Below are 21,614 nucleotides of genomic sequence, written 5' to 3'. Positions count from 1 at the left end.
TAGAAGGTAGAAAGGAATGAAAAATAAATTGTCAGGGCAATTTTGTAAACCTACAGAAAATATTAGGAAGTCGCATTCCTCATATTCATGAGTTCTCTTCATGTCTTAACACCAAAATATTTCTAATAGTAATGTATTTTCAAAATCAGCTGATGGCATGCTACTTCTCAAAGTCATTAGTTTGAAAAAAAATTAATTGATTTTATGTTAATACAATTGGAGAATAGATGAGAAATTTGTCCAACCATATAATCTGAGGTATATGTTTCTTCGGTGTAGATTCTTTCAGGTCCTTTCCTGTTCTATGTATTCCATAGCCTATTTTATGTCTTTGTATTCTCCTAACATACTGTATCCCAGAATGTGACATCAAATATCACCATCATATAAAGAAAATCACATTTCACACATTATAGCTTCACTGTTTCAAAATAACTCACTAAATTAAGCTGGTGGAGTAATTCATACACTTTAAAAATGCTTATTTTTTTCAATGTCAGTTGGTCAGATAAAATAACACAGTACTAGGTTGGTGGAGCAAATTCTACTAAGGTTTTTTGTGGGGAGTGTGGTTAAAACATAAAATTAAATAGCAACCATTAGCCTATGTGGAGGAAAAAAATAAGGTCTATTTAGTTTGTGCTTGATCATAGTATCACAATATATTTTTTTCATGGAACTTCTTAACAACATGTTTTTATTTGATGTTCACATACTCTTTCTCCTCTGATGTTATAGTGTCTTCTTTCTACAACCGCCTTTGGGCAAGGAATATTTTTCATTACGTATTTTGAGGGCCAAGAAATAGGTAAGCTCTTTGGTTAGGAGAAAAGCTTTGTAATTATTATTTCAAAAACTACAGTTGGAAATTTTTTTCAATCTGTTCTGAAAAAAATCTCTAGTGATTTAATAAGCTGGATCAAGTTCAGGTACTTAAAGGGATATAATCCTTTTTTTTATTATTATGGTAAAACCAATATTGATGACAGTGGATGTTTCAAACTACTGAAAATGTATCATAATGGTACAACAGTTTGTAAGAGTGGAAGAGACAATTGCAGAAAATATTACTTAAGTTTCAGATGCTTCATCAAAATCACTCATCTTTACTGAAGGAAGGGCAAAATGTGTTTTGGGAAAAGCTACTTTCCTTGACAATTCCTGGAGAAAGAAGTGTAGAAGCAATATCATGACCCACTGTACTGCAAACAAAGTAGCATTTTCAGTAAAAAAAATAAAAGCAATTTTTAAGATAAATTTACAACTTTCGTTTTCAATTTAGCACTATGGTAACTTTCTGTAGCACTAGTGTTTGCACCTTCTTTTTTCCTTTCATATCTTGTGCAATATAATAATTTTACGAAGCAATTATTCTGTGAGTTCATTCCGGTTTACCTCTGAATGCAGTCAATGTTCACAATGCTTCTTAGTTAGAATTCATAGATTTAAATCTTCAGATTTAGCATTACAGAAATTATATTAAACTTGGTGTAATCCTTTTCCTTTTATCATCAGAGTGGCTTAAAGTCTGATTCATTGGTCAGTGCTCCATTTTTTTAGTATTGTAGCTCTACTTTTTCCAAATTAAGGGCCACTTCATAAACAGCCTTTTCTACAATTACTTTTCTTCATTTTCGCAGCAGCAGTGTCATCTGCTGCTTGAAACACAGGCTTGTAGAGGCATAGAATTTTTTTTCTGTTAATTTGGATTACTGTTATCTATGATTTGTCAAGTGCCAGTGCTTAAATATCCAGAAGTATGTGGTGTTGATGTGTTTGTGATATTAATGCTGTGCTGATTTAGCTTTGACCTTTAAAAAAAACATTATTATTATTACTACCAGGAATTCAGTGGGATAATGTGCACCAGTCAATGGCACAAGGAGGATACATGACTTTTGGATGGATGTGCTGGATGATGTTCTTTGACTCCATTTTATATTTTGTAGGTGGCTGGTATTTCAGCAATATTATTCCTGGTAAGATCATGGGCTTGTTCGTATTTCATGCTTTTGAGGAAGTTATTTAGTATTATTCATCCATTAATAGCTTCACAATGTAAACAGTTCAGCCACCACAGGAAATATATATTGTGGTATTGTCTTTCTTGTGTTTTTGCAAAAAAACCAAAAATATGTCTTTTTCTGAGGTATGGTTCTGTTGTGCAAAACTGTGTGACTTTCTTGAGGGACTGGGAAACAACATCTTCCTTAATACATAAATATTGACTAGTGATAACACATGGACTAGAATTTGTAGCCAGCATGAAATATCCTTTCTTTGCTGGTGGGTAGGCCAAATATTTGTTAGAATTAGGAATTTATTGGATTTTCACAGTAAGAGAGCTTGTCTAGTAGCAAAACTTCCTGGAAAAATGGTGAATTTCCTGTCAGTATCTGGGCTGAAACCCATGAATAATAGCAAGTTTTCAGATCATAAAAACTTCAGACAGTGCAGTAACTGTATCTTGCTGCCTATCAGTCCAATGCATAGAGAAAACAAATTGATTTTCAAGTATATTTTCAGAAAGTTGTGGTGTGGTTTTTAATTTTTTTTTCATGAACCAAGTTTTAAAAGTCTTATTGAGTAGGTTGATGTATTTTTAATCATAGCTTCATGCCTCACTGTATGTTTTACCTTTCCTCTGATGATTTACCTTTCCTCTGATTTGCCTATGTCAATTTTTCTTCTGGCTAATTTGTATTTTTTATTTTTTTTAAATTAACATGAATTTTGCCTTGAAAGATAGGGGTTGGTGAAATATGCAACTGAATTTTGGAAACTTTGTCTTAAATTGACGTTTGCCCTTCAGTGTCAATATAATGACACTTCAAACAGAGTGTGTATTGTGTGATGGGTAAGTAATGCCTGAAAAGATCAGGCAATGCCAAAGATTAGTTTGTATAGAAGAGTGTGGTTTTGCCTTTTTGTTTACATGCCACAGAAAGTGTTTCTTATGGTGGCTGATTTGTTTGCATTTTGCAGATATTAATGGTAGAACTGGTGTGATGGACTATTTTTATAACTAAAAGAATAGGCTCTTTCTCTTGGCAGATTACTTGGTGCATTTTCTTCCCTATAGGTTACAAGATTGTTAAGTCTATGATTCTGTTACACTTTGATGCTGATTTAGAGACCAGATAAAGCATCACTTAGGCTTGATTATTTTATGGAAGAACCTGGTTTTATGACCACATGCCTTTTTTTTATACTTTATTAAAACTTTTAAGCAGAGAAAAGTATTTGGTCTAGTTAAATGGCCTAACCAGCTCATTGTAAGCAATAATAGGACATTTTTAGTCTACATACAAATGCAAAATGACTATAAATTTTCCAACAATTTATATCATAATTCTAATATAGGAAAATTTGGATTAAAGAACCAGTGGTACTTTCCCTTTACTGTTTCCTATTGGAAGAACCTGTGTGGTACAGAGAGAAGCAAGAGACATTATCTGAATTCTAATATGTTTTTCTTCAATGAAAACTTCCAAGAAAAAGGTTTGTACTAATAGAATTTGAACAATGGTTTGGGGTTTTTTTTGTTCTGAATGGTGTGGTAGTCATGTCAATCTGCTTTTATCATTGCTTGGTCCTGTATTATATGTTTAGATCTTTCTCTCTTTCCTCATATAGTATATACTATGACTATTACATAGTAACTGTTACATTTTGCTACCCCCTGTATTCATTCTGTGAAAGCTATTGTACAGAAATATTTAAGAAAGCTCTTTAAAAGATGTAAAATAAGTATCTCTTGGGTTCATCCTGTCCCAGTGTTTTCCCTCTTTGCTTTGTTTCGATCTTTTGGAGTTCACTGATCCCTTTCATATTCTTACTGAATCTGAAACATCTTGGGCTTTATTAACTTCTTAAAAATTTGTTTCTTGTTTCAGTGGAAAAATTAACTTTGTTAATTTCTTTCCCTTCTGTTTCTAATTTCCCACTTCTATAATCACTGCTCTTTCTGTGTCTGCTTCTTAGCCTTTTGTCTAGAAAGCTGTTACGTAACTAAATTTTATTGGCCTCCAGTTAATTTCACTACTTTACTATGTACACTCACTTGCTTACAAATAATTCAGCTTTTTTTATCTTTTCCCCCATCTCCAGTCCCTTTAAGGACATTCCTACATTTAGTTTAGTGTTTGGAAATGAAGGAAGAGGTCACTCTCATCTGTATTCCATCTTGGGCCTTAGAACAACATGTTAGGTTGTGCTTTTTTGGGAAGTTACAATATCTTAGAAATGATCCAGTTGTCTGTAGCATAGGTGAAGAAGCTGAACAATTCAGCAGTTTTACATAAAGTTGTCTTCCAGCTTAGAGCAGACTTCAAAATGTCCTGAGGTTAATTTAAACACTTGTGGAAAAATTATTTGTATGAGTTTTGTCTGAATCTCTGCAATTTGGAACAACTCCATTTTGTTAAGATGATTGTGTTTGGCCCTTATATAAAATGAAGATTTCCAGTGTTTCCCTCTGGATTCACCACATAATCTGTGGAAAACAAAGACTTCTCGCTTTACCAGTTATTAGTGTGGTTTCTGGATCAAGTTATTTAAGTGATTGGTGGGTCGCTTTTCTTCATGTTATGTGGTTGATAGCAAATTGCCTGTGTGTGAATGCTAAAACTGTCATGCAGCAAAGGAACTTATTGTCCTTTAAAAGAGTTGTGTGCCATTGTGCTGACAATAGGATAACTGCAGCCATGAAGAATTTTCTTGGAACAGCCAAGTGACTTGCTTCCAGGCAATTTCTTCACTTGTTACATAATAACCCAGGTAAGGGCTGGTCCCAAGTTCATTCAGGAAATCAGAGGTGTCTGAGGGAGGACCTGGGAGTATAGATCCTACCACCTGGAACTACAACTACAGCTGGGCTGGCAATGACCAGGGTGCTGCATACCCACATGGAGTTCCCCTTTGGAGAAGTCCCAGGGTAATCAGTTTAGTGCTTGCAAATAACTTGGAGCTCTCCGTCTGAGTCTTTCTTGAGCTACATTGTCTGAGGCCTCTGCACTTGAATGCTTTTCTGTTAAAGTATGCAGATTTAGGAAACAGCAGGGAAGGTACCTGGAAGAGAGGTAGATCTCAGTAGTGTCACAACTGCTAGTAGTACTTTGCTAGCTTGCTTGCTACCTTGCTGGTAGTCACTGGCTAGCAAGTGACCTCAAGTTTAGAAGGAATTTTTGCGAGAAGCTTTAAATTGAGTGTGAAAGCAGCAAAACAACTTCTTCATTCACAGTGTAAAAAAACCAATCTTTAAAATAATTATGTATTTTTAAAATTTATAATTTGATTTATATGATTCCATCTTTTTATGTATAGGATAGTTCTCAGTTCTTGATATGTTTGCATGTTATTTACATAAAATTATTGTAAAGAATATAACTATAAATCATAAATATCTTATGTACATGTATATTCATAACAATAATTATCTCTTCTCATAATTCTCTGGCATAAAATTTTATTTCTTTAGATTAATATTCCAATCTGGCTTGCCTTTCCTTAAAAAGAAAATAAACTAACTCACTGCTAGATCTCTCAGTAGTAATGACTCAATAAAGTATTAAAAGTAATCATGTAATGGGGCTGCTGATTGACTATGCTCATGTTTGGAAAGTAGTACAAACCTGACATGGAAAGGAAGGCAACTTCATTTGTGTCATATGGCATCTCAGTTTCCCGAGGATATTGCCTCACAGTTAGAAGACTGTCAGATATCTGCTTGTCTTGAGCACCTTGAATGCTTAAACTAGGCTGCTGCTCTGAATCATTTCAGAGATCTGCTTTGTTTAATTGGCTGAAGGGAATTGGGAAGATTAACTGCCTAAGCCTGTGAATGTTACGTCAATGTTGTGAGCCTGAAACTGGATGACATACATGAAGTAGCTTACACAGTTACAATTTCCTAATGCTTATGGGCATAAAAAAATTATTCAAGTAATGTTATTATTTTTTACTAGAAATAAAATACAGCAACTAGTTTATGACTTTATCAAGACATATATAGACATGCATATAACTAGGCATAACTTTTATAGGTCGCTTTTTAAAACTGCAAATGGGCCAAATTCTTAGTAAATATTAATTGGCATGGTATCTTTCATTTCAGTGTAGTTTGTGTCAGTTCAGACAATTTGAACATCTGTTTGGTAAATGGTAGCAGAGGTTAAGTTATTTTGGTATTCCTTCTATATGCACACACATACACATTTAGATTCAACAACCTGCTTGTTCTGCTACTCTTCCCCACACAGACCAGGCAAGAAAACCTCAGAGTTGGAAAGTCCCTTGCACTGAAAGAGGTACCATTGGTGTTGTGCTGCTGTTTCTTACCAAAGAGCACGTGGATGGTCAGAAGGCTGCTGTTAAAGATCTCAACCTCACTTTCCATAAGGGCCAGATAACAGCACTCTTGGGACCTAATGGAGCTGGAAAGTCAACAGTTATGTAAGTCTGACTTTTAAAGCTGTTGCTATACGCTCTGTTCTCTGCTATGCTTTTTCAATTTAAAATTTTGTGAACTATTTGCTGTGCCTTTTTTTTTCCCCAAATAAATATTTGATACACTACTCAAAACACATGGAAAATGAAGGTTACATATCTATGATAAAAGGAGTGTAATAAGTAGAGAACTGAGTCCACTGTGCCACTTAAACCGTGATGTGATATCTCAGGAACAGCTTAAGTAGGATCTGGGTATGTCTGGTTGTAGAGTTGAACACATCTTGAAGGAGTGTTCTTTTCTGGCAGCCTATATATACTCATCACATGGAGAGAGTTTTATAGTGTTCTTGTCCATAGAGGTTGCAGGGTACTTTTTTCTTGGCAGTTGACCAGAAATGAAAGTAGTGAAATTAAAAAATTATCTTTAAAAATGTCTCAACTAAGAAGTTTGTTTCTACATTTCTTTTAGCTATGATCAGCTTTCATCAAGCCAGTAATGCAGAATGGGACCTAACTGGGAAATACTCCTCACAGAACACCCATGTGAAGATGGAAATAATAACTTGTTAGATTTTGCTATAATTCTATATGATCCCTGCTTCTCTATAGCCACTGCCCGTCCTGCAGTAGCCGGGGAGGCGGGAAAGAAATTATAGCATGGAACAGAGGAACTAAACCGAGGCTCTTTTCCTTGCTGAGATGGAAGTTCAGCTTTATTCTTGTTCTTGGGATCCCATGGAGAAAGAGAGCAGGGGGGAAAGAGGAAGAATATTGATAACACACGTCTTTTTGAAGGCAAGGGAAAGAGGGTGGATTGTATTCACACAGCCAATAAGGAGAACTGGGAAGAAAGAGATAAGGGGGGAGAAGCTTACATTCTATAATTTTGGGGGTACAGCTTGGGTTATACCATTTTTCTAAATGCATTACAACAAGATTTGGTTGGGAAAATAAATTGATTTTGTTCTGGAAGAAGGGAAATTAAGAACTCTCGAGATCATGTTCAAAACACAAAACAAAAAACCCATCAACAAACCAATCAACCAAAAAAACCCACCAAACCCAAAAAGCCACCAAAAGCAAAAAATGGCTACACCAACCCCAAAATATTAGTGATGTTTCTATAACTATACTCAATTGAATTGATGTTGCTCTAAGGATGCTAGAACCTGCCTCAGGATATCTAAGTGATGAGATAATTGCATGTTATGTTGCTGAATGTTTTTTTCTTTTCTTATATAAGATCCTTGTTGACTGGTCTGTATCCACCGAGCTCTGGTACCATTATTGTTGATGGGAAGGATATATGGACTGAGCTGGCTGCCATCAGGACAGAGCTGGGTGTTTGCCTCCAGTATGATGTCCTATTCAACACACTGACTGTGCGAGAACATCTCCTGCTTTACGGGTCAGTGAAGGCACCTAGGTGGACAAAAGAACAGTTGAATGAGCAAGTCAGTGGGTAAGCTTTCCTTCCATTTCTTGAAATCTGCCAAGTAAATTGATAATGACTAGTGCAAGCCACCCAAGTAAAAAGAGAAAATGCAAAACTTGCAAGAAAAAAACCAATGGAAACTGCAGGGTTTTGAGAGTTTTTACCATATTTCATGTTCTGAAATCATGGCTTGAAAGTAGGTTTCCTATTTCTAACTAGGAATATATTTCTAGTGGAACTGTCAATGTTTAAAAATCTAGTATACAGAACCATCAAATAATGATGTTTTCACTGGAGTGGAAGTGGTTAACCTTGTAGAAATTGCAGGGGTTCCACCTCATGCTCTGTGTCTTACTGTTGTAGTGCATCTAAAAATCTTGGTACCTCCCAAGGGTAAAACTCACCTCTGGTGTGTGTAATGTGAGTTCCTACCTGAAAACCTTCTTTCCCTTCCCCCTTCCCATTGGCTGTGACCTCCCTGCATCCCCTAATCACCCCCGCCCCCTGGTATAAGAGATGAGACCCAGAGCATTTCGTGCTCTCTCTTGCCCCGGATGGACGACAGACAATAAACCTGGGATTACTCCAGCAAGTTTGAGCCTCCTGTGTCTAGATACTTTGAGTCCGTGTTGTATCCACTCCAGGACCCCCTCCGCCGCCTGTGCCCTGAGACGAGCAGGCTCTCACCACGGGGGGTGGGACAGAGGGGTCCCGTCGGGGAGAAGGATTGCAACAGAGTGGCGCCCAACGTGGGGCTGAACAAGCCCACGTTAAAGGCTTGTCGGAGCCAGGGTGAACCGTTCTTTGGAGACTTTGGATGCAGTTTAAAAAATACAGCAAAAAAAGTTTCCGAAAAGGAGTCGAAAATCCTCCAGCACCAGAGGACCGATTCCAGGGCAACAAGTGTCTTTCCACCGCCAGAAAACGACAGAAAAAGGTAAGATTGAACTCCGACACCGGGCTGGGAGGGGTGGATAGTGAAACAGGCCCAGGGGGGGACTGTGTTCTGTGTAACTCCTTCCCAGTGGCAGCAGCCCCGAGTGTGTGGGGAATCCCCCAGCCATAGGTAGAGACGGGGTGGGGGGGGAGAGGGAATTCTTCCTGCTGCCTGTAGAGTTTGAGTTTAATTGTAATCCTTTTGGTGCAACTTTGTTTTCTGTGGTAAGGTAAATAGACAGATTGTGTGCAGAGCTGCTGTGACCTCCAAAATGGGATCCCAGCTATGCACACAAGAAAGGAGCCATACACAACAAATACAGAATTTTTTAAAAACCACAAACGTAAAAATTTCAAAACATAAGATAAAACAGTTTGCATCATATTTGACTCAGCAAAGTAAACAGATCGAATTGTTGAAATTAGATTCAGTAACTGCCTGGGATGAAATTGGAAATTTATTAACCTTAAAAATAGAAGGAGGAGACAAATCGGCCCTGAAATTCCTCCCGGTTTTTCTTTTAATTCGAAAAGAATTAGTTAACAGAGAAATAAAAACGGAAGACAAACAAACACCGCAGTATCCATCTAACTTCCCTAAATTTTCCCCCAAAACCTCTGTTCCCCCAATGAAAAAGATACCCGAGACAAACAATACAAGTTCTAATCCGGTGTGTTTGTTTCAGTCACCCAGTCCTGCCTCACAAGCCATCAAGGCTCCCTCCCTATACCCTGTCAGTGTTACAGAAAATGTACCTTGCTTTGCCCACATGGCTGAGAGCCAAGATGGCACTGGCCACATGCTTCCTGGCCACATGGTGAATCCCCCTGTGTATCCCCTTTCTCCTACCCATAATCCCTCCCACCCACCGGTTCCCGCCCCCAACCCTTATCACAACCCCTTTGTTCCCCCTGATATTCGACCCTGCCCTACCCCCCAGCCCTGCCTGGCCCCACCCTATGACCCTGTCCCCAGAGGCTGTAACCCTATCCCTCTGGCCCCTGTCCCGCGGGGAGGAGGGGCGGGGAGGGAGAGAGTTACACCCCTTGCTCCTGCAGAGGGGCAGGGGGAGGGGTGTCCCGGCCCTGCACCCCGATGGGGGTTGCCAGCCTACCGAGCCTGGCGTGGGGGGGCACAGGCTCTCTCCCGGCTCCTGCAGGGGTGGGGCTGGGTCTCTCCACAGGCCCGATGAGGGAATGGGACCCCCGGGGCCTGGCATGGGGGGGTGCGGACCCCGGGACCCGGCGTGGGGGGGGGGGGCAGACCCCCGCCCGGCTCCTGCGGGGGAGGAGCTGTGTCTCTCCACAGGTGTGGGGAAGGAACAGGCACCCCGGAGCCCGGCATGGGCGGGGGCGGGCTGAGGAGCCCAGGGAATGCCAGCCCTGGAGAAGATGAAGTTATGCTAACAGCAGCTCCTGTAGTATACAATAACAGCAGAGGAGCAATGCGATTAGAACATCAGTCTTTCAATTATCAAGTAATCAAAGATATTTGTAAAATTAAAAATTATTTTGGTCGTGATAGTGAAGTCTTAAGGGGAATAATAAGAACTACATTGAAATCACAGGATTTAATTCCTGCAGATATTAAAGATTTATTTTGGTGTTTGCTAACTCCCTCTGAATATGATCTTTGGGAAAGCTTATGGAAAAAATGGTTAACAAAACTCCTAGCTGAACTCAAACAAAGTAATCAAAATGCACATGATACAGAGAACAATGAAATCACTTTAGAACATTTATGTGGGGAGGGAAATTGGATTAATCCTGCTGATCAAGTGAGTGTTAACAAAGTTTGTTGCAGATAAAGTTTGTGATGTGGCTGAAAACATTTTTAACCAATTACCAACAGTTGATATTCAAGTCAGTTATGTTAATATTAACCAGCTCCCATCTGAGAGTTTCTTACAGTCTGTAGATCGTCTGAGACTACAGATACAGAGACAAGTTAAAGAACCAGTGGCCCAGACGGAACTGCTTAAAGAAATGGCCCAAAGAAATGCCAACGAGGCTTGTCGTAGAGTAATTCTGAGTCTTCCTATCAATCCTCCACCCACCATAGCAGATATGATTGAAGCGTGTGCCCAGAAAGCAGACTTGTACAGTGTACACAACAAGAAACCAGACAACCCAAGGAGAGTAGCAGCAGTGACATCAGGAATGAACAAGCCACAGATGTCACCAGGACAGCTGCAGCACATTGTCTGTTTCCAGTGCAAGAGGCCAGGACATTTTGCAAGGAACTGTCCTTAAACCCAGCAACAAGGGAAACAGCAGAAAAAAGACTCTGTTTTAATGGGAAAAGGGGAGGAAAGGGAGCGGGGTGGGAGACTGCAAAAATATAATTGTGAGGAATGTTTGCCTAATAAGGTCTGGCAACCGCAAAAGCGATTCAGACTTGTAACTTCTAAAGCTTTTTGTTTCAGATCTGACCGCTGGACTGTTGTGGGAGTAGATTTGCAGGATAATTCACAAGACCTGGCTGGACTGGATAGTAGGTATTTTGTTATTGGAGACACAGCACACACACCAATAGAGATTGAGATGGCTCCCATGACAATCACAGGAGACCTAACACACCTCACTCTCTTAGCTAGGTGCCCCCAACCACCTTTCTATGTAGATAAAGGGCAAGTAATAGCCCAGGTAATCCCTGTTCCAACAGAAGTCCCAGTAGATGACAAGGCACCGGGAGTCTACTGGGCAGAAGTAGTGGGTGAAAACAAGCCCATTATGGGATGCAATTTAACACATAAATCAGAACATCTCCATGTAGAAGGGTTAATTGACACTGGGGCAGATGTGACCATCATACCGGAAAAGGTGTGGCCCTCACATTGGGACTTACAACCAGTGGCAGGGAAAATACAGGGTGTTGGAGGGATGAAACTGGCTAAAATTGCTAAAGATATCATCCAGATCGAAGGTCCGGACGGTAGGATAGCTAGTGTCCGACCTTTTGTTATGGACTACAAGTGCGCCTTGTGGGGGAGAGATACCATGTCCCAGTGGGGAGTGAAATTAACAATCCCTGAGACACCTCAGGATTTTTGATAGAGGCCACTGTAGACCGTCCGGTCCAAAAATTATCTTGGCTAGATAATGATCCAGTTTGGGTGAGCCAGTGGCCTCTCAGCAAACAAAAACTTGGGGCGCTAGAAAAATTAGTGGAAGAAGAATTGGCTAAAGGACACATAGTAGAAACAACCAGCCCTTGGAATTCCCCAGTGTTTGTAATAAAAAAGCCAGGGAAAGATAAATGGCGTCTCCTTCAAGATTTAAGAGAAATAAACAAAAAAATACAAGACATGGGATCTCTCCAACCAGGAATGCCATCCCCAACCATGCTACCACAAGATTGGCTACTAGCAGTACTGGATATTAAAGATTGTTTTTTTCAAATTCCCCTGCATCCAGCTGATGCACCAAGGTTTGCCTTTTCCATCCCTACCATTAACAGGGAAGCTCCAATGAAACGATACCACTGGACAGTATTACCTCAGGGGATGAAAGCCAGTCCCTTCATCTGCCAGTGGTATGTGGGGTCTTTGCTGTCCTCAGTGCGTGCTGAAAAGAGAGAGGCTGTCATTTTGCATTATATGGACGATATTTTAATATGCTATCCCAATAACAACATACTGAAAGACACCCTTGACCTAGTGGTTAAAGTTTTAACCTCTGCTGGATTCCAATTGCAGGAAGACAAAGTTCAAAGGATGCCACCTTGGAAATACCTGGGCCTGGAAATTACTGCACGGACTGTTGTTCCACAAAAATTGGAAATTATTGGTAATCCTAAAACTCTAGCAGATCTCCATTCCCTATGCGGGTCACTAAACTGGGTCAGACCATGGCTAGGTCTCACAAATGAGGACCTGAGCCCCCATATCAATTTATTGAAAGGGGAGAGAGAATTACTGTCTCCCAGGGAGCTGACTCCAGAAGCAAAAACTGTCATTGAAAAGGCACAAAGGGCCTTGACAGAAAGACAGGCACACCGCTTCAAACCTGAGCTGCCTTTCAAATTTATTGTCCTGGGGAAATTGCCACACCTGCATGGGTTAATATTCCAATGGGCCGAGGGGCAGAGAGATGCACTCTTAATCACAGAGTGGGTCTTCCTCTCCCATCAAAGACCCAAAACTATCACCAATCCACAAGAGCTGATGGCTCAGCTGATTCAAAAGGCCAGGGTAAGGCTGCGGGAACTGGCAGGTTGTGACTTTATGTGTATTCACCTCCCAGTCAGGCTCTCTGGAGAAGGCAAAAACTCCCCTGAGAGACTGACCAAAGAGATGTTTGAGCATCTGCTGCTGAGCAATGCTAACCTCCAGTTAGCTCTGGACAGCTGTAGTGGGCAAATTTCAGTTCATGCACCATCACACAAATTGTTTCATGAGGAATTCCATCTCATTCCTCGTGAGAAAAGGAGCCGAAGGCCACTCAAAGCTCTCACAGTGTTCACTGATGCATCTGGGACATCCCACAAGTCGGTGATGACTTGGAGAAATCCACAGACTCAGCTTTGGGAAGCTGATGTTGAGTTTGTAGAGGGGTCACCCCAGATAGCTGAACTAGCTGCGGTTGTGAGAGCCTTTGAGAAATTTTCAGAACCAATTAATTTAGTTACTGACTCAGCCTACGTAGCAGGAGTGGTGTCCAGAGCGGAACAGGCAGTTCTCAAGGACATTGAGAAGGAGCGTCTCTTTAGATTGCTTTCAAAACTGATTTATTTGGTTTCAAATCGAGAACAACCTTTCTATGTGATGCACATAAGATCGCACACCCCGTTGCCAGGTGAAATCGCTGAGGGGAACCGGAAGGCTGATTCCCTTGCTGCCCCAGCCGAAAAGGTATGTCTCCCAGATGTGTTTCAGCAGGCAAAAATAAGTCACCAGCAATACCATCAAAATGTGCCAGGACTGATTCGTCAGTTCCAGCTGACACAGGATCAGGCTAAAGCCATCATGGCTACCTGTCCCAATTGTCAGCTCCAGGCAGTGCCATCATTAGGCATCGGGGTTAATCCCCGAGGCCTTAAGAGCTGTGAGGTGTGGCAAACAGATATCACTCACATTCCCAGTTTTGGTCGCCTTAAGTATGTACATGTGAGTATTGATACATACTCAGGAGCGGTGCATGCCTCTGCTCATGCAGGAGAAAAGTCTGTGCATGCTAAACAACACTTAGTGCAGGCCTTTTCCGTATTGGGAATCCCTAAAGAAATTAAAACAGATAATGGCCCAGCATATAAATCCAAGGAGTTCCTGGAATTTGTCCAGCAGTGGGGAGTGGAACATAAAACTGGCATCCCCCACTCCCCCACAGGTCAGGCTGTAATCGAGTGTACACACCAGACGCTCAAACAAGTCCTAGCCAGGCAAGGTAGCGAGGCAGTGTGGATGTCTCCACAACAGAAACTCTGTAAAGCTCTGTTTACCATTAACTTCCTAAACTGCTCATTTGAAAACATGAATCCTCCTGTAACTCGGCATTTTAACAGTGGTGATCAGTTTAAATTGTCACAGCATCCACCGGTTTTAATCAGGGACCCTGAAACTTGGCAAACCAAGGGTCCCTATGAACTTGTCACCTGGGGGCGTGGCTACGCGTGTGTATCCACCCCTTCAGGCCCCTGATGGATTCCTCAGAAATGGGTAAAACCTTTTGTTCCAAAGAATCCAGCACCAGCAAGAAGAGAAGAGAAGCAAGTGGCTGTTGCTTCCAAGAGAAGACGCCGCTGAAGAGAGCAAGAAGAAACCTCTCTAGCCTCTGACCTGCATACTGTAACTGTGAATATGTTTTAAAAAATTTTTGTTTCCTTTTTTTAGAAATAACCTACCTCTTACTCAAATCCATGTTTCTCATTTTTGTATAACAGAAAAGGGTGAGGTGTTGTAGTGCATCTAAAAATCTTGGTACCTCCCAAGGGTAAAACTCACCTCTGGTTTGTGTAATGTGAGTTCCTACCTGAAAACCTTCTTTCCCTTCCCCCTTCCCATTGGCTGTGACCTCCCTGCATCCCCTAATCACCCCTGCCCCCTGGTATAAGAGATGAGACCCAGAGCATTTCGTGCTCTCTCTTGCCCCGGATGGACGACAGACAATAAACCTGGGATTACTCCAGCAAGTTTGAGCCTCCTGTGTCTAGATACTTTGAGTCCGTGTTGTATCCACTCCAGGACCCCCTCCGCCGCCTGTGCCCTGAGACGAGCAGGCTCTCACCACGGGGGGTGGGACAGAGGGGTCCCATCAGGGAGAAGGATTGCAACATCTTACCTCTATCCTTGCTGGAAGAGCAGATAGAAAAAAACCTGCTGTTTTTTAGATAAATCAACAAAATATATTTATGTATTAATTATCCTCCATTCCCTCTACCTGCAGTGGAAGGAAGGTTAGAAAACCAGAAAATCCAGGCAAAGGCAGTACTTGTTACAATTTTTTAAATAGGCCACCTCATTTTCCTTTGCCAAATTCAGCCTTCAAATGTTTTTAACAAATGAAGAGGTTTAAAAATTAAAAATCCAGTAGGAAAAACAAGAGTTCTGAAATGTAGTCAGAGGATTTGCCATTTGTCAGGTTAAAGAAATTTGCTAGTGTTTTTGTGCTGATACTTCTTTGCTATAGGAGTAGATCTTATTTTTGGTTACTGTATATTAAATTAACTAGTAAACTGTACAAGCTGAGATCTGGTTCATTAATAGCAAACTGCATTTATTCCACTCAGGAGTAAAAGACATGCTTTTCAAACAGTGAGGCAGTGTAAATAGTTTTTGTTTACCTTCTGAGTCATACTAGACTCTGTGAAGGGCTGGGCATCTCCATGCTTCAAGGGAAACATCAAGTTCATGGGACTTCTCCCTAAGTGTACAATCAGGCATATGCGGAGGCATTTGTGGTAAAGTGGCTTTCCTTTTTTGGTAGCTATCATAAAAGCCTGTTACTTTTAAATTTTGATCTGAACAAACTCTAGAACTACAGAGACAAAACAAACTTAGTAAATGTTTTAAAATTGATGCAAAATAATATTCTGTATCTTATAGTACTTAGATTTCTGAATTGTAATTCTAGCAGCAGTCTGTCATACTAATGGAACTAATAAGAACAGTCAGAACTCTGCAGGCCTTGCTACTATGAAAAAATATTTTTAGAGGCAACAAATGCTTTAAAAGACTTCAGAGAAATTAGAAAAGAAAAAAATAATAAAACAAAAGCTTTTTATTAAAAAAAAGCGGGCTTCTAAAGAGATTAAGAATAATTTTCTTCATTATATATCTATAGAACTGCTATTGAAACCTGTTTTCTTAAAAATGAGAAATTCTCTCCAGTAAATGACATGGTTTACAGACTGCATGTTTATCGAATGATTCAGGAGTTTACCTTAAGACTGTTGAGCCTTCCATGTATTTCTTGCCAAGCTAATCGTAGCTGAAAGCTCTTAGGTCAGTGACTGGATGCTCAGTGTGATGAAAAGTAAGTTTAAGGCCTTATAGTATTGCCTTTATTAATCATGTTTCCATACCATGCTCAGATGCAAGATCCGCATCAGAGGGCAAGGGCTGAATTGGAAACATCTATAAGATATCTCCCAGTCCTTAACACACTGGAATTATATTAGATTTGATTAGATAATATTATTATATTCAGGGATTGCTAATCAGTTTATTTTACAAATAAATGTCTTCAAAAAGCAAAAAAAAGAGTGGTGTTACCTTCTTTACTGCAAATGACTACACATTTCCTAAAATCTCAGGCATTTCCAGTGTTCTTTAAGTAGTTTGCAAAACCTGAAGCACTGCTTGAGTTATGAAACCAGCAGTCTTTATCACTGTTTAAAGGGGCTATAATCTGGAGTTTACTGAAGTTGTTGGACAAACTAATATTTGTTTTATTAGCTTTAATTTAAAATTTTCTTTACAATACTTATTTAGAATCTGTGCATCTGATGATGATAAGCATTTATGCTTTGTAGGTAGAAATATTTATTTTCCTATTTGTTTTTGACACCAAAGTATATAATCAGTCAGAGTTAGTGATTTTATCACTTTCCATTTACAGTGACTTTTCAGTAGTTCTTCTCTGAGTGGACAGAATGTGACTAGAAAAACATTTTCAAAATTGGTCCTGTTTCTGTACTCCTATTTCAGATCTCTGGAAGATGTGGGTTTATCCCAACATCAGTATGAACCTGTTGGAGCCCTTTCTGGGGGAATGAAAAGGAGGCTGTCAGTTGCCATTTCCTTTATTGGAAACTCAAAGACAGTTGTCCTGGATGAGCCCACCACCGGAGTAGACCCATGTTCTCGCCGTAGTATCTGGGATATTCTTCTGAAGTACAAAGCCGGTACAAAGTTTATGCGCATAATTTGCTTCTTATTTTCTTTTCTGTTTTTTTTTTTTTCCCAATAAATTTAAACCGGATAGTCAAAGTGTAGTCAAAATATTATTAGAAGCTAAATACATTAATTTCTGAGGAAACATTAAGCTGAACTGGGTATTTTTAAGGCGAGTCAAATGGCATTACAAGAATTATCTGCTATTTTACAGAAAGATGCTCAATCTAAAAAAAAACATTGAGCTTAGTTCTAAGTCCTGACATGAAGTTTCTCCCCTCTCTTCAGCTTCTCAAAACTACTTTCTGGTTTCCATTTCCCATTTTGCATACATTTGTATATAGCTGCTTATATAGTTGTAGTGTATATTATAATATATATATACTCAACAATCAGTCTGCTACACTACTTCTTAAATTGATTGTGGGAAGCAAAGTCTTCATCTAGTGAGCACTCAATTAGCTGTAATAAGTAACATTGAATGATCCACTGAAAGAAACACTGATGTTATGTTGTTTTTTGAGGAATTTCTTAAGCTTTTAAAACAGCTAGAGGTTCTAAAGCCTTAATACTGTTTGCTATGGATAAAACAGGGCGAAGCAAGTTTAGAAGTGAATCTAATTTAATTTGTAATTCTGATAGCAGATTTTGTCTGTGGCATGTAATTAAGATTTTGAAGAGTCCTGAAAACATGTTTCCTTAAGGCTAAGGGATCCTTGTGAGGGGTTTCTCTGGAAACCAGGTTTTGTAGACATGTACCAGTTTTCTCATGCAGGTTGCACACTCATCTTTACCACTCACCATCTTGATGAGGCCGAGGTGCTCAGTGATCACATAGCCATTCTGCAACATGGTCATCTGAGGTGCTGTGGCTCTCCCTCTTGTCTGAGGGAGACATATGGCCAGGGACACAGTCTAACATTCATAAAAAATGTATGTTAAAAGTTTACTGTACTGAACTGGAGAGTGCCTGCCAAGTATATTTTAAGGGAGATGTATGTCCCTGACAGGAAATAATATGTGACATAGATAATTAGAGAACCAAAAAAACATGTTTATATTGGCTTTCTTGTTTGTTCTGAGTGTGTGGTATTATTATTGCTATTTAGATGAATGGCATCTTTGAAAACGGTGAATATCAGTGTTTAGATGAAAAGGGGTTTATCTCACTGTCCTTTATTCCTGGGAGGTAGTCTCTGTATCCCAGCTGTGATGCAGTTCCATCAGTGGAATTTTTCCTGCATGAATTCTAATATCAAGACTAATATTTCTGGTAATATTTTTTTTTTTCTCCGTGATTATCTTTCTTTCTTCATAGCCCTCTGTGTTTGAAATCAAAGACGCTAAGCACACTGCTCAGGTCACATCTCTGGTACAGAACTATATTCCAGAAGCCTTCTTGAAAGAGAACAGTGGGACTGAGCTGACCTATGTGATCCCAGAAAGGGCAGATAAGACTGCTTTTAAAGGTCTTTTTCAAGCTTTAGATCAAAGCCTGCAGCATCTACATGTGACTGGCTATGGTATTTCTGACACAACCTTGGAAGAGGTACTTGTAATTTTCCTGTCTAATGTCATTTTCTTGGTTAAAGAATCTTTTATATAGCACAATTTATTGCGAGAAGCATGTTTTCAAAAAAGGAAAAAAAAAAGCAAGCAAACAAACAAACAAACCCTTCCAAATCTATACTTTGTAGTTTTACTCTGCTGTTAATTTCAGCGCCCACTTTACTATGACATATTTTTTATTTCAAGAATCAAATGTGAAGACTGATGAACTATGTAACACTTAAATGTTTATTTCTGCATTAACTTAAGGGAAATGTAATGTGTCGTTGACTTTATGAGAGTCCTAAACCAATAGCATTGGAAGAAGCTTTGAACTTTCAAGTTTGGTGGTTCAGCTCAGGTGGGTCTTTCGACAGAAAAAAATTTGCAAAGAATGCTTTCCAACTTACTAGTTCTGAAGCTTAGGACTTAGTCAAATTGTGTGATGAAATATCTAAAGAATATTTTCTGTGTATACCAAAAGAGAAAGTATTTGATATATGTATATATGAACATATATGCACACATGTATGTACATGTATACACACAGAGGAAGAGACTCTGTTATACATCTTCATCATTCTGAATTTAGCTATTTGTAAACAGCCATGTCAACAAGAGGTTAGTTCCCTTGGACTCTTTTTACCCCATCTATAATTTCTAAATAACAAGATTCCCTAAACCATCACTATCCAAGTACTGTACTGTAAGATCTTTTAGAAATAATTTTTTCACTTCAAGTAATGATAGGAGACTATCATCATGTCTCCTATCATACATAGTTTACAAGTTTAATAAACATTTTATTTGATGCTATGAAAAAAAATTCCATTCCTGAGATAAGATTTTATGAGGCAAGTCAAAAATTTATTGAAAAGTTTTTGATTTTCTTATATAAGATCATTAATATGGTATAAGGAATAATATTGTTCACTGCCAAATATTATAGATTTGGAGGTAATGTATATATTGAGAATACTTTTGGGTTACATCAGCATGGGATAACACAGGACTTTGCAGAACAGGCATGTATAAAGTAAATGTAAAGTTGTCATGGATATGAGGAGGATTCCTCAATGAGATGAATCTGTGATTCAGTTAAGAGCTTGCTTTTAGCTGTTCTGTGAAGGGGGAGTTTAAAAACATCTTTAAATGTGGTATTACATATTAATGTATCATTCTTCAGCTTGAAAATTTAATGCAGTAATTTGGGTCGATTTCTGTCATCTCTGTATGACATCATTAGTTGTCGTTACAACCTCAATTCTCTATTCTCTTATCAAAAGCCTTTTTGCATTGGGAACTAAAAGGATAGCACATAATAGCACTATTTGTTCTATTCACGCAATTAAATCTGGAAACAAAGAACCCCAGCCTTAAAGGAGGAAATGTGTTATAATTTTTTTATATCCTTTCTTTTTGTTCTCCTATACACTCATCATTATTTTTTTTTCATTCTGAGGGACACTAACACTCTTTAAAAATTGTCTTAACTGAGGGGAAATGGACTTCCATTCATATTGCAAAGGAATCTTAAAGTTCTAACAAATCAGTTTCTGACACCTTTAAATCTCATTAATACTACATTTGCTCAAATTTAGGCTTTATATATCTTTTCCAACCATTTGTATTTGCGTATTTTATACTTGTAATCCAAAGTGTTGGTAGAACCAAAAGGAGAACAGACAGGTAGTTAAATAAATTAAGCATATACTAAGAGTTCTCTGGAGGATGCTGTTTCACTTTCTGGTAGCTCTGAAGATTTCAAAGCTTATTGCTTTCTTGCTTTACTTTGAGGAGAGAACAAAATGATTTTAACATCTTTTCAAAATAAGATGTGTCAAAATTTGTTAATTGAGTACTGCTTTTAAATTCTTTTCCTTGAAATGACTTGAAATTTTGCATCAAAACCTTCCAGGGAAAGCTATATACCTCCTTGAAATGATGTGCATCTTCTAGTGAGATGCAGAGTGCTCCAACAACTTCTAATGATGGCACAATCATATTGATTTCTTTAACTGTAGTATTGTCATTTGGCCATACTTGTTTGCTCAAGGACAAAAAAGCACTTCCTATATCTATTGAGAACTTGGTGGTTTGAAAGAAACACCAGATGCACAGTCTTTCTTAATAGCCATCTGGACAAGTCAGATATAGACTTGCTAGTCAAAACAGAAATTAAACACAATTTCACAGAATTACAGAATCTCACAGAATATTCTGAGTTGGAAGGGACCCAAAATGGTCATCAAGTCCAGGTCTTAAGTGAATGATCCATATGGGGATTGAACCCACAACCTTGCTGTTATTAACACCATGTTCTGACTAACTGAGCAAGCAGGAATTGCTACAGCATGTGGGGAAAAGGATGCTCTGCTGAGGTCTAGAATACACCATCATTTAGATATAGCAAGAATATACTGTTTCTTTGTCATGGTGCCTAAACCTGACTTTTCCATAACTGTGTGTTTCAGAGGGTGCTCACTCTGTTAATAACATTGTTAGGTTAATACTACTTCTGTCTACAATATCTGGTACAACACCAGGTAAATTATCATACCTTCTGTACAATGTAGTCCCTAATGATTCCCATTCTTAAGAGGATGTTTGAAAACTGGATACCATGGGGAGGACTGGGCAATGCAGGTGGCTTTCTGCCTTTATAGCTGTATCAGAATACATGTCAATGAAGCTACAATAGGCATAAGATGTTGTAAGATATGGTCCAAAGATTCTTTCATCGGTCTCACAACTGTCTCAAGGACAGAGACAGAGACCCTGAATACCACAAGGGACTTGGTTTAGGGGTTTGGGCCTAGCTGAGGTGGATGTTTGCTAAGTGATTGTTTGCAGGTGGTTGCACGGTACACTGCCCTTGTTCCTGCTGGTGTGCAAATGCTTGTGTGTTGTAT

The 21,614-nt window shown here is 39.2% G+C and overlaps 1 protein-coding gene across 1 annotated transcript in view; it reads left to right on the top strand.

The window, feature by feature from the left end:
* Positions 1–21,614, top strand: part of ABCA13 (ATP binding cassette subfamily A member 13) — a 194,842-nt gene that overhangs the window by 42,663 nt on the left and 130,565 nt on the right. Inside the window, 8 exon segments of the mRNA XM_088051690.1 lie at positions 739–808; positions 1,845–1,979; positions 3,364–3,505; positions 6,271–6,453; positions 7,694–7,912; positions 16,969–17,165; positions 17,930–18,087; positions 18,473–18,703. Coding sequence (XP_087907816.1) covers positions 739–808; positions 1,845–1,979; positions 3,364–3,505; positions 6,271–6,453; positions 7,694–7,912; positions 16,969–17,165; positions 17,930–18,087; positions 18,473–18,703 — 1,335 coding nt within the window.

Source organism: Pseudopodoces humilis, chromosome 1 (genome assembly GCF_049639895.1).
Source record: "Pseudopodoces humilis isolate 2021_Gansu_Grassland_sample_001 chromosome 1, ASM4963989v1, whole genome shotgun sequence".
Classification (NCBI taxonomy): Eukaryota; Metazoa; Chordata; class Aves; order Passeriformes; family Paridae; genus Pseudopodoces; species Pseudopodoces humilis.
Note: the sequence above shows the minus strand (reverse complement) of the source record. Positions and strands in the feature narration are given on the sequence as shown.